General features: G+C 36.4%; 1 protein-coding gene across 8 annotated transcripts in view; it reads left to right on the top strand.

Annotated features, from left to right (window-relative positions):
• Window positions 1–1,592: 1,592 nt before the first annotated feature.
• The window catches only part of LOC125853694 (RGS1-HXK1-interacting protein 1), a 1,101,770-nt gene continuing 1,089,405 nt past the window's right edge, over window positions 1,593–13,957 (top strand). For 7 of the 8 annotated variants that reach the window (XM_049533428.1, XM_049533424.1, XM_049533427.1 and 4 more), the window contains exons 1-4: window positions 1,593–1,845; window positions 7,326–7,392; window positions 8,322–8,399; window positions 13,892–13,944. In XM_049533428.1, the coding sequence (XP_049389385.1) occupies window positions 1,693–1,845; window positions 7,326–7,392; window positions 8,322–8,399; window positions 13,892–13,944 (351 nt within the window). In that variant the 5' untranslated portion in view covers window positions 1,593–1,692. The remainder of the gene's footprint in view (window positions 1,846–7,325; window positions 7,393–8,321; window positions 8,400–13,891; window positions 13,945–13,957) is intronic. The other variant, XM_049533421.1, reaches the window with a different exon arrangement.

The raw sequence follows: 13,957 nt of genomic DNA on the forward strand, positions 1-13,957 counted from the left end.
TTTTGGCTTCACATCAATGTTCATGAATTAATATATATATTTTAAATAAAGATGCATAAAAGAAAAAATAAAATAGAAAATACTTTTAAGAAAAAAATAAAAAAAGAAAGAAATTAATAGAACAATTAAGTTGAAAGAAATAATGTCAGCATTAATTTTGGCTCTTTTCAAATCAGAAATTACATTTTCTCTTATTCTACTCCTAATTTGATATGAATTCCATAAATATATTAATTTTTTCTTCAAATAATTATTTCTTATTCTTCTCTTCATTTGATATGAATTTCATAAATAGATTGATTCTTTCTCCAAATATTCTTCTTGCCCTTTGAACATTCTCCACTCTTATAAATTTCTCAACCAAATGAATTTGTTTTCCCAACAAATATCTCTTTGTAGGATAATTATAGTGCAACATCCTTTCAAAAAAATCTTTTATTTTGAGAAGGTACGCTTATTGCATGACATTTCTTCTTACACTAATATACTCCCGCTTTCTCTGTTCTTTTTTTCTGGATGAAATAGAATTATGTATAATCCTACTAATATGAAGTAGGACAAAATCTGTTGACATTATGAATTGCTTATGGAGTCATGACGACGACATTGATACACATATAATATCAGATCGATGAAATACATTGTTAATAGAAGTATATAAATAACATGATATTCAAAATTTGATTGACGTGAAAAAAGAAGAGGCGAAAGAGTCTATTGTTGTTGTTTATAGATGATCAAATGTTTATATTTTATAGGCTAAATATAAATCGTTGTGGAAAATGAAAAGCTTTTGGTCTCTTCATCTTCTTTTTACTTAAATGTATATTAATTTGAGGAATGTTTTAAATGAATGTGATTAATTGGGTAATACATTTAAACACTTTCAATTTTTAAAAATATAAACTTAAAATAGAAAACAAATATAGAATGTCAAAAAAGGAGATAAAAGATGAGAATGTTTTTAAAGATTTTTTTATGATATTTTCAACGTTAGAGCATATATTAACTCACATTTCCTTTTTGATCGTTTCATTGTAATTACAATTCATTTGATAACCTTTTTAGTCGACCTTTCTTGGGTTCACTAGAAATGTCATCAAAGCTCTCTCTTCCTATCCGACCTAAGGAAACCATCAAACCCTATCGGATAGAAGTCTACTATAACCGGCTCATCTGTTTATACTGGGCATAGAGATCAGATTGTTTATATCCATCTTTATATATATTTATATAGATTTGTTTACAAAATTGAGTGAAGTAAAAAACAGTACAACTAAAAAATGTCACTTTCTCCCCATATTTAAACTTTGAATGAATTTTGAAAAGATTCAATGATATCTTGTCGTTTTGATCTAAAAAACAAGTGACTCTATGATAATATGTATTTAATCATTTATAATCACTTGTCCTATGTTCTTTCAATTGTAATTATTTACTAAATATTTTAATTTAGTAATATTAATTTTATTTTACAATATTATATACGGGATGATACCACACACACGTGCAAGTGAAACTAGTTTTTTTTTTGTGTAAATAAATATGAGTTTAATTTTCCTATAAAGAAAATTGAAAAAGAAAATGGAGCTCCCAAGCATGTTTTAAGTTTGACCAAAAAGGGCTTTGTATTTTGGGGAAAAGCTCCAGTAATTCATAATTTTGTTTTTGTTGACACAAGAGGTGGAGAAGATGGAAGAAGAAAGGGATTCATCCCAAAACAAAGCATGGCACTCTTACATCTCAGAGGATCTGCCTCGCACTGTCCAAGCGTCTACCGACTCCGCCATTCGCTCTGCCCGTTCCATACAGAATACATCCTCCACTCACCTTCGCACTCTTCAGGTTCTTTTAATTTGTATTACCCTCCCATTTGTAGCACTCATTCTACTATATGATTATTATTGAAACCCCATCTATTTGTTTTTCTCTGTTTTGTCCTGTAAGTATCAGGAAAAAAGGATTTACTAGGGTAGAACCATGATTTCAGTGTATGTGTCTTCAAGGTTGTGAAAGTTAGTAATTAGATTTTGAAGCCTTACAGGTATGTATGATGATTGCTAAATTGTCGATAAATAATTATTTGCATGTTTTTTTTTTGGTGAGAGCACTTGTTAGGTATGCAATCTGCACCTCAAATTTCTAGTTTCCTCTCGTAGTTGTTGCTCTAAAAAGAAACTAAATGTGATCAGGTAGAAGATTAATAGTTTAATTTGAAGGCTTCGCAAGGACCTTAACTTAATTACAGTTCTGTTACTGTAGTTTGAAGGAATAAAACTAACTTTCCTCATGCCTGAAGTGCTAAAATGGTGGTATGGGGGAGTGGGGGTTTATAATACATACCCTTCTCTTTGCATTTATGCAAAGAGGCGGTTTTGCATCTTGAACACATGACCTATAGGTCACCAAAGAGCAGTTCTACCCTCGTGCCACGGCCTTTCCTCAAAGAAGTTCAAAGGGTTACCATCTTCTTGTGAGACCATTTGTCGGGCGGGCTGAATTGCTATGAAAAAGTTCCACTGGAGATATGCAGTAGAAATGGAACAAATAATCCTTTGGGCACTCTGTTGAACCACCAGCATTAAGTTGGCTAAATATAAAAGGGAACAAATAATTCATGAGAGGCTGATTAGATATTTGACACTTGCACTTCTCAAATTAGAAAACATGTGCAATTTACCATAAGAAAAAATATAATGTTGATGATAACGATGAAAAAATGTAATATTGATGATTAAAAGAGACAAGTTTTGACAGCTTTTGTAGAAAAGCCAAAAACTCCTTATTACCTGAGTGGAGAAGAACATGATGTTATCTCATGAGCTTTTCAACATCGAGTTGCCAGCTAAGTTTATCTCCTCTTTCTTTATCTTAAAGTCGGTTTAACTTCTTCAACCAACAACATGTGACAATGAGCTGATACCCAAAGCCATTATGACCCCCAAATCTTTTTGTTTTTGTTTTTGATGAAGTAATAATTTCATTAATGACATCAAGCGGGTGCAAATATTTACACAGATGAACTAAACAAATAGAACGATATTGTCAGTTTTGGAAACTAAAACTACGCTATGACTAGTGAACTGACAAAATCCAAAAATGGTTAAAAGTGTTGGGTTAAACATTTTTCTTTCAGAGAGTGACATGAAGTTGGGATTCCATCAAAACATCTTCTATTCCTATCTCTGACTAAATGCAACAAAAAATAGCTCTAGGGATGTTATGAATCTTTAGGGAAGGATCAATTCACACGGAGATATATAAAGGGAGGCTGAAACCTTAGAGTTCATTCACAGAGACAACTCCTATCTCTTCAGCTCTTCAAAGGGAGACTGAAACCTTAGAGTTCAATGGAAGAGAGAACTCTGATCTCTTGCTTTTAGCTGAAATATGATTTACTGATTTATTCATTTAAATCCCCTTTAAATAGGAGCTTTATTACATCAATAGGAAGTCTACTTCTTATGAAAGTAGGAGACCTAAATCCTATTTCAAACTAATAACTATAGCTTAACCTAATCCTTATAAAACTATGAAACATAAACCCCATTCTAGAATAATAAATAAAGTTACTTAAATTATAAATAAATAATAAATAAATCTACTTAAGAATATAATTAAATACTTAAATTAATTGACTTCCTCGCATCCACATCAAGGGACCATCAGCCAAATGTTCTTGATGGCCTTATCAACTTTGTATCTCCAGCTCCTACAGGCCTCTTTAATGTTGGATGTCATGATCTAACACATACCAAAAATTGAGAAGAACATATTCCATAACCCTGAAGCTACTACAAAGTGGAGGAGCAGGTGGTTGACACTTCCGGCATTAGGCTTGCACATGTAGCATCCTATTGCGAATTGTATGCTTCTTTTTTTGAGATTTCCAGGGTCAAGCATGCTACATGCAAAGCTGTCCAGTAAAAGCTGATGACTTTAGTGGGTAACTTGGTTCTCCAATTAACTTCCATTGCCAAGAGTCAAATTTTTTGAAATGTGGTGAGCATATCCTACCTTAAGTATGTTTACCATGCCATCCAAATTGTTCCAAGCTATAGTGTCCCTCTCCTGGGGGTTCAAACTTTTTAGTCTTATAAGTAGCTCAATCAAACTTCCCATCTCTCAATCATGCATGTTCCTTCTCAGTTGTAGATTCCATGCATTCCCATCTCTGTTTGAGCACTTGATGAATCATTATTTCTTGCTAGCAAAAAGAGGTGGGGAAACTCATTTTTCAGGATGCTGACCAGCTACTTGTCCTTCTAGAACTTTATGCTAGATTCATTCCCTACTTTGAAGTAAATATTGGGGACAAACTCACCCATAGGTTACCCTTCGGGGTGGCCCAGTGGTTTGGGCTTGGGACTTCCATGTTGGAGGTCTCAAGTTCGAAACCCCTTGCCAGCGAAAGCAAGGGGTTTTCCTTCTGGGTCGAGCTCGTCACACCGGGCTTGCCTAGTGCGGGTTACCTCTCCTATGTGGTTTGCGAGCTATTGCATAGGAGCGGGGGTTTTACCCTGTGCGCACCCAAAGGGTAGCGGCTGCGGGTTTCCCTTGTCATCAAAAAAAAAAAAACTCACCCATAGGTTAATTGTATTTCCAAGACCTAGTTCCATGAGGGCATCTTGTCAGCGTAGTTACCAATGATTATACAAACCATGTTCAGGTGTGACTACATCTTTCCACAACCCATGACATAAATGACCCTAAAATCTTTAAAGTTGGGAAGTAAAAAAGAGAGGCAATTAGGCTAACAAGAAATAGATTATCCTTTCTGTGAAGATCACCTCCTTATAATTTAGGCTCCGGGAAGCAATCTTGAGTCTGGCCAAAGCAATTCTATTACTCAATCGTGAACAACTTGCTTCCAATACTCTTAACTTGCCAAGAAGAATGACTTGACTAGCAAGATAAATTTATTGGAAATAATTAGTGATCTCAGTTGAGCCACTCATAATATAACCATAGTGTTACATAAAGACACTTATGGTGGTCATCGACCTAGAAAGACATAGGACAAAGTCTTGATAGAGATTTTATGGAGATTTTTTTGAGTCTAGAGGTGTACATGTGGCATATGTTAAAGTGAGTAATGACATGCAAGATGGGGCCAAGACCAAGTAGGATAGTGGGAGGAGACTCAAAACACTTCCCTGAGATAAGGCTGTACCAGGGATCAACTCTCAATGACTCAACTCGTTTTGTTACCCTTGGTAATGGATTAATTGACACTAACATATTCAAGAGGACGTACGATGTTGTATGTTATTTGCAGACAATATAGTATTAAATATTGATCGATAGAGACATGTGGTGGAGTTAATGATAGACGGGAGATATGGAGACAAACCCTAAAGTCTAAAGGCTTTGGGCTGAGCAAGACTAAAATAGAGTACATGGAGTGCAAGGTGACTATCTCCATCTCATGAGGCAGATGGGGAAGTGAGGATTGATACACAAGTCATCTCTAGGAGAGGAAGCTTCAAGCGTCTTGGGTCTATAATTGACGAGCGCAAACACACTATAAATTAGTGCTTTGCTAGTCAAATATAGTATAGTATAAAGATCGTCTCCATAGGGATTGGTATAAATTGTAATTCAATCAAATGTTGCTAACTATTATTCAGGTGATTAAAAAATAAGAGCTGACTGTGGTTATGAACCATGATTATCGACTAAATTGCAAATGACATATAATTGGTAAGTAGAAAGTTTAATATCAATATATATAAGAATATAGGGTATAAGGCAAAACCGGTGCATAATGCTAGCCGAGATCTGATCATGTTCATGTGTCATATCTAACGTCCTATCGATTCTCTCGAATTCGATATTTGATTAGGGTAACTCATAAGATTCAAATTTCTCTTTCGAGTAAATCTCAAGTTTAAGAATAAACTAATTATACCCCAATGAACACAAATATGCAAGAATATAGTTATGGATTATTTTTAAGGAAGAAACCATTTTCCTGATGATTCAATCAATAATTTTCAACAAGCGCTTTTTGTTTTACTTAGAAGAGATATATTGATTCAAACAACACAAGACTATGCTAACAATATTCACTAATATTCCTCTTTCATATAAATGAAATAATGAACAAGCTTGCAATTAAGTTCAACTCCCATAACTAATTCAAGCATCAAAACGAAAATTATAATCTTAACATATTCATCAATATACCGTGTTTGGCAAATACCCTCTAAGAAACTACTCATTCATATCCTCACCTTTATCTCGCTCTTTTTCTCGATAAACTAATTCTGGGACAAGTTCCAAACTCCTATAGCGTTGAGTCTCTTGCGAAATTCTAAAATTACACCTTGTTTTGATGGCGCACCCCACACTGCGTGGTCGTGTAGCTGGGTTTGATCTTTTCTTCTCTATTGTGCGTCGATAGCTTCAGGCTACACAATTGCGCAACTTCGCTGGGAACAACTTCACACTTTTTTTGTTCTTTTCATTCCTTTAGTACTTTTGTTGGTCAATCAATTTTGGGTACTTTGACCAAAATCAATGGAGAAACTCTGGACATATTCAATGGAAAGGAGTGACCCGTTTTGGGTACTTTGAAGAAAATGAAATAAAAATTTCTGTCACTCCTTTTCCTTTTATCTCCCATGATCAATATTTTTTTTGAGAAAGGTAACATTCTTGATCAATATTTTCTACTCAAGTTTTTCACATCATGTCTCAAATTTTACGTTTTATCACCCTATTTTAGATATTTGAATTATTTTTAGCCTAATTCTGCACCCCTATCCATACCTGGATCCGTATCCTGAATCTTAAAATTTAGACCGTGAAGGATCCGATCTCTAGATCCGCACCGATTTGGACACCCACACCTGAGTACGAGGAATTATTTCAGTTGAAATACTCCCCAAACCAAATTTTCAAACTTTAAATACCCTATTGCAAGTTGAAGTTGAAATGATTGACCAAATCGTGAACTAGACTTAATTTGGAAATAATTTTCGAATATTTGAAATAATGTGCATGTCTAAACGGGTCTTTATTACCTTGGTACAAGCACTAAAGCAATGCACCACCTAAGCGAGGGGAAAAAATAACCTAATTTTTTATCTAGTTTCAGAGGTTAAATGCACCTTAAGCTAGCCTTAGACAACATTGATCCCACATTTGTTGAGGGAATGGGTTGTTGTCTTCTTGTATGGTGTTAGGCAATCCTTCACCTTGTGAGCTATCTTTTGAGTTTGAATAACTTCAAAGGTTCGTTTTCTACGGGGTTCCATCTAAATCTTTTCTTATTATCTTATCTTTATTGCCAATTCTGATCTATAAGTAATGTTTTGCAGGATTTTATTCCGAAGATTAAATGCCAGTATAGAACTTATGAAGAGGTTTTCTTTAGGAAAATTAAAGGTAACTTGGACATGCCTTCTTATAGTTTAGTATGGACAATTGTGCTTATATCTTCCTGAATGGATAGATTTAAAATTGATTACTGAATGCTGTCTGCCTTCTATGCATTATAATTGCAATGCTTCTCATCATTTGTTGGTCAGCAAGCTTTTGTTGCACATTTTCAAAAACAAGTGAACCTCGTTGGTTTATAGATGCTGTGAGTCTTGCACACTTCTTATACATGTACTATAAGAGAATTCCTGCTCTATATGTACAAAGAGAAGTCTGTCAATCACCTTTTCCCCCACTTTGAGATCGTGTATGACCTTTCATCACGCGCTGCTTTCTTCAAAATCAAGTGAACGATGCATCATTCATTGAGGAATTTTTATTGACTTGTCAGAGAGTCAACATTGATAAAACTATAAGGAAAAAATTGGGATGAAGTCTGCTTTGCCTGATTGGGGGTCAGTCCAATGGGAAAAAACTGTAGTCGATGTTTTGTGGAGAATCCTTACCAATGAACATGATAAAGGTGTTCTGCATGCTTCCTTGGGCAGGAGAAAGCTGTTCAAGGAGATGATGAGCTTTTCACTTTTCTTTGTTCTTTTGGTAAGCCTAATTAGACTTTAAATTTGACTAGTTCCTATTTTTCTACTTGTGCTACGGTACTTTATGCACTGTCTTGGTGCATTCGTTTATCACTTCAATTTACTCTTGAGTTATCTGAGGGAATAAAAATGAATGCGTGAATGTTCATCTCCTTTAGTTCTACATCGATATCCTTAACTTTTTATTGTTACCTTTCTTAACCTTTTATTGTTACCTTTTGGAATTTGACAGAGACTATTGTGACTATTAATTAATCTGACAGTAGGAATCTGATTTGAGATTAACTTGGTAGATATATTTTTCTCCTATAAATGCTCTTCAATCTATCCTTTCAGATGAGTTGGTATCTGCAAGAGAGCACCCTGCTATTGCTGGGGGAATTGGTATTGCTGCTGGCCTCCTCCTCATGCGAGGTATTACATGTACTTATTTTTATTTTTTCATGCATAATGTGCTGGCAATTGATTCGGTATCACTTATAGCCTGTTTGGACGTTGGCCTAGTTTCTAAAATTAGCTTATTTTGAAAAATGTTCATTTCAAAAGCACTTACGAAATATGCTTTGAAAAGCACTTTTGGTGGGAATTAGTTTGTGTTTGGCCAATAAATTTGAAAACACTTTTGAACAACAATTAGTGTTTGAACAAGATGTTTTTGAAGTGTATTTTTCTCAACAGTGCTCTTTGAGAAAAAAAAAAAACTTTTTTAGCTTCTGAAAAACAACTTTTGCTATTCCCCATAAGCACTTATTTTCTCCCAAAAGCTTGTCCAAACACTTCACTTTTAAAAATAAGCACTTTTTAGAAAAAAATAAGCACTCTTGGGAAAAAATAAGGCTGGCCAAACATTCTATTAGTCTTAGATTGCTAAGAAGAAGTTGGCATTTCGTTTGTATACCGACTCCTATTCCTCGTTGTTTTTCTGAGGCTTCCTCATTGATTAATTCAAAATGTTGAGATTACTGTGAAGTGATCTTATGCGTATTGTTTTAAGTTATTCAATGTGAAAAAATTAATCTATTCAGTTAAATGAGGATTAACAAGGCTTAAAAAGTGCTCTCAAATCAATAGACATTGAATTAAGTTATTATAGCAGGAGATAAAGAATATATAAGCCTGTGACCGGTTAAGAGCCCATCTCCAATATGTAGTGACAAACTTCTAGTGATTTTCTAAGCTTTTAGACAACTGTGTATGAAATAGCTAGCATTTGCATCTTGTTTTCACTTTCTTTTTGTTATTTTTGATGTTGAGATTTAGTGAACTTTCCTTTTTTCTGTAGATCGATTTAAAAGATCTAATTTGCATTCCCTCAGTTTTTTTTTTGCTTTCAGGATTTGGTCCATTTTGCTTTCTTCTCCTGAATTTTAGTTCTTAACTTGTTATTATTGCTTTATTGCATTACCTATGCCTTTCAAAACTATATGATAGCACCAAAACTTTTGAATTGGGATTAGTAATTCTTTGATATTTGTAAAAGCAATAATTATATTTGTTAAATTAGGTCTTAGGCCTAACTCACACCCCAAAAGCTAGCTCAAAGGGAGGAGGATTGCCCAAGCCTTATAAGGAGTCCACCCATCTCATGAACCACCGATGTGGGACTTTTTGTCATTCTTTAACACCCCACCTCACGCCCAGTGCGTGGGCAATTTTGATTTTGGGGGCCCCGGTGAGACGGGTCCTGCTCTGATACCATGTTAAATTAGGTCTTAGGCCTAACTCACACCCCAAAAGCTAGCTCAAAGGGAGGAGGATTGCCCAAGCCTTATAAGGAGTCCACCCATCTCATGAACCACCGATGTGGGACTTTTTGTCATTCTTTAACAATATTGATGGTGTGGGCAAACACCCAATGTACTAGTGACATACAAAATAATAGAGTATAGTCCTCAACAAATGGAAAGAGTATAGCTCTCCCTTTTTCTCTCTCCACAACATCCACATAAGTTCTGAACAGAATGTGGTCAGGAGATGAAAAACTAAGTACAATACGACATAATATTCATGTACTAAAAGTATAATGCTCATGGCAGGTATATGAGTATTTTGTCTTTAAGGAGAAGGGAGATTCGTGTTAATTATTTCTGAAGCAACTTTGAATGCCGGCTAGAAAGACATAGCATTTAAGATAGGAAACTTCATTAAATGTTCTCCACAATTGGAGATCGTTGAGCCTCTGAGAATCACTGAAGCCAACTACCTATATGCTAAAACTGTTAAAGATAGTAAATGGCAATCCAAAAACCCTGGCGAAGCCTCTGTTAGTTCCAAAAAGGGTTACACTCTATCTCTGACTCATTCGGAACGGAGAATGATGGTTTGTTGAATAGATGTGTAGTTTAGTATTTCGGGAAGGAGATTTTAGAGGAACCCACTCTATCAGGCATAAGAAGGTAGACCTCTAGTGCATACAAGCCATATGTACCTAGCTTGTCACAAATGTAATTAAATACGAGGACCGATGAGGGGCTTGGTGAAGATATTTGCAAGTTGATCACTTGACTTCACAAAATTGACTCAATGTGCTTAGTCTTCTCATAATATACTGAATTTGATTCAGAATGTTGATGAAACGCGGAGTGATCAACTCCACTATGAGTCATGCCGAATTCCTGAAAAACTGTGTTGAACTTTCCAAACCAAGCTAGAGAAGACTATTTCAGACCATAGAGTGACCCTCGTAATCGACATTCAAGGCTACTAGGCTCACCCTGAGCAACAAAACCATGTGGTTGCTCCATATATACTTCTTCCTTGAGATCATCATGGAGAAAACCATTCTGAATGTCCAACGGATTAAAAGGCCAATGGCGAATGACAACCATAGATAGAAAGGCGGACATATGCTATTTTAGCCACGGGAGCGAAAGTATCGCCGTAATCTAGCCAGAAATATTTGGGTATACCCTATTTTGGCAAAAGTGAATATGAAACAGGGAAAACTCAGATCTACCAGAAACAATGTAAGGGTCGCTGGGAAGTGCTCAAAATCAAGAGACTAGTCGATATTGAACAAGAAAGTCCCTGATAAATCGGATGGCAGGCTCATGCATCGACATAGTCGCTGGAAGCCTAGATTTTGCCGTATGTGAGGGAATTGCGATCAGTGACGTTTGTTTGGCTTTGGTCGCCAGAGGTTGGACCTTGAGGTGGTGTTGGATTTTGCACAACATTGACAAAGATTGAAACTACATGTCTCATAGGAGCTAGTCAACGCACAGAACTACGCAAATCAAATCTGAGGAGTCATCAGAAAGACGCACGACGCGTCACAACTCAAATATAAGAAAGTTGTTTGGAAAGATGCAAGGTGCTACACAAATCAGATATGAGAAAGTAGTCACCGAAGAGATGCATGCTGCTACACAAATCAGATATGAAAAAGTAGTCACCGAAAAGATGCAAGGTGCTAGACAAATCAGATATGATAAAGCAGTCACCGGAAAGATGCATGGTGCTACGCAAATTGGATATGAGAAAGTAGTCACCAGGAAGATGACACGGTGATGCATAGATCAGATATGAGAAAGTAGTCACCGGAAAGATGCACGGTGCTACTCTCTGTGTCCCGAATGCTTCTCAATTAAGTCCTTAGCATGAATATTTTTCATGCATATAGTATTGCCCGAAATTTCGCTAACATAATCATTGATCAGATGGCGAAATATATGGGTTATAGCCACCCGCCGACAGTGGAAGCTCTTTGATTCTCTACTAGGATCGTGTAAGCTCTAATATTATGTGAGAAATATTGAAGAAGAATATTATTGTATTGTGTATCTACATTATTACATTGAGACCCTATTTTCGAACACTACATTAGACTTATTTTCCAACTAGGACACTACATTATAATCATTTTCTAACCTATTCCTATTTCCTATTGAATGTAGGACTGTATAAACTATTCTTGTTCTTATTCCTATTTTAATAGTTTTATATGGGTGTCGTCCACATAAAAATTATGTGATAACATTACCACCTCTCTCCTGTTACTGCCAATATTTAGCCCCCTAATCCTTACTGGCCTTTGTAGGAATATACTGGCAAAAAAACCCCACTACATTACTTGTAAAGTGATTCCATGTTTTGAACCTCCATCGTTCAGTTGTTTTAGTTTCTTCTGAACTTCATACTCCAAAGAGCCGGCTTTCTTGATCACCGTGTACTTGAGCTGTTGATATTCACTTTGGCTCGAGATATAATAGATTGTTGAGAAAGCACTGTTCATAGTGTACCGACTAATACATGTAGCCACCTATGTCTCTAGATACTTATTGTGCCCCTACCCCCAACTACTAAAGTGATGTTTCCGCTGAATTCATCCGGCAGACCCACACCTCTGTGAAGTTTGTCTATACTCTGCACTTGTAGGGTAAGGAAATAGGGTTGCTCCTCCATCTTCTTATGAGTTCGTAACTTTTACTCTAGCCACTTCTGCAGTAAGATTTTGTTAAAGAACCAAATATCATGTCTAATTTATTGGAGGAAACTTGTTTATTGTCCTCCTTTGTGGCTCAAGGAAAATATCTTTGAAGTCTCTCCAAACAATTTGTACCACTAACTGGGACAAGTGGTCTCCTTATTCATACTTGGGCAATTCTTCCTTCTCGAGCTAGGTTTTGGGTTGAATTAGGCCCAAAGACCATATCTCACCTGTTTGAACTCCCATGTTATGTTGCCCATTCTCTAGTTGGCGGTCTAGGCGAGGGAGATTGTTAGAGACCCACATTGGTTTGGAATGGAGGGGTGGTTTTCTACTATGGACTCGGGCAATTCTCCCCTTAGTTGCGCGGACTCTTCACTTTTGATGCCGCACCCGTGTCGGACTCTCCAAAAATGCACTACTTTTGGTGAATCCGACACGCACCCGTTGAAATTTTTGAAGAGTCCGAGCAACATAGATTCTCCCTTAATGAGCTAGTTTTTGGGATTGGGTTATCTTCACTAAAAAGAGAATTCAATTAGTGGGGTCCATCTTTTGCTGTTTGCCATGTCCCTTTTTATGCTTGTTTCTAGACACAACCTCTTATAGCCACTCCCANCAATTTGTACCACTAACTGGGACAAGTGGTCTCCTTATATGAACTTGGGCAATTCTTCCTTCACGGGCTAGGTTTTGGGGTTGAATTAGGCCCAAAGACCATATCTCACATAGTATTAGAGCCAAGTCCATTCCTGTTTGAACTCCCATGTTATGTTGCCCATTCTCTAGTTGGCAGTCTAGGCAAGGGAGATTGTTAGAGACCCACACTGGTTTGGAATGGAGGGGTGGTTTTCTAATATGGACTCGGGCAATTCTCCCTTAATGAGCTAGTTTTTGGAATTGGGTTATCTTCACTAAAAAGAGAATTCAATTAGTGGGGTCCATCTTTTGCTGTTTGCCATGTCCCTTTTTATGCTTGTTTCCAGACACAACCTCTTATAGCCACTCCCATTGATTACAAATTGTTCTGTAATGCAACTACAGTACAAAGGGATAATATTGTGGTCCCTTCCCAGAAACAAAGAAAAGATGAAGTCATGAAAATTTTCCAGCATCTCCCACTACGTCAAACGTGATCTCCTTCAGATTGATGCCTCGTCTGACAGCAATGTTTGCAGAAACCAATTGCCGCATTTTCTTTAACTAAATTATCTCTTTTTAAAACCATTTGAGGATCATATCACTAAGGAGATGAATGTTTGAGGATTTAAGCGTGGTTGCTTTAAATGAGTTTGCACTTTACCCTTGAAATAGTGTTAGGTTCATGATCCATAGACAACCATGTGTATTGCTAAGTTTTGTTTTTTTCCTTCTACAAAGATGCTTATTACTTAGTTGCATTCACTAAAATAATGACATTTTTTGGTAGCTAATATCAAGCTTTCTTCTGTGCAACCTAAACGACCCCTTTGTGCAGGACCGAGAAGATTTCTGTACCGTCAAACACTGGGCCGTCTCCAGAGTGAGGAGGTAGTCTGCTCCC

Source organism: Solanum stenotomum, chromosome 1 (genome assembly GCF_019186545.1).
Source record: "Solanum stenotomum isolate F172 chromosome 1, ASM1918654v1, whole genome shotgun sequence".
In the NCBI taxonomy this organism is placed as follows: Eukaryota; Viridiplantae; Streptophyta; class Magnoliopsida; order Solanales; family Solanaceae; genus Solanum; species Solanum stenotomum.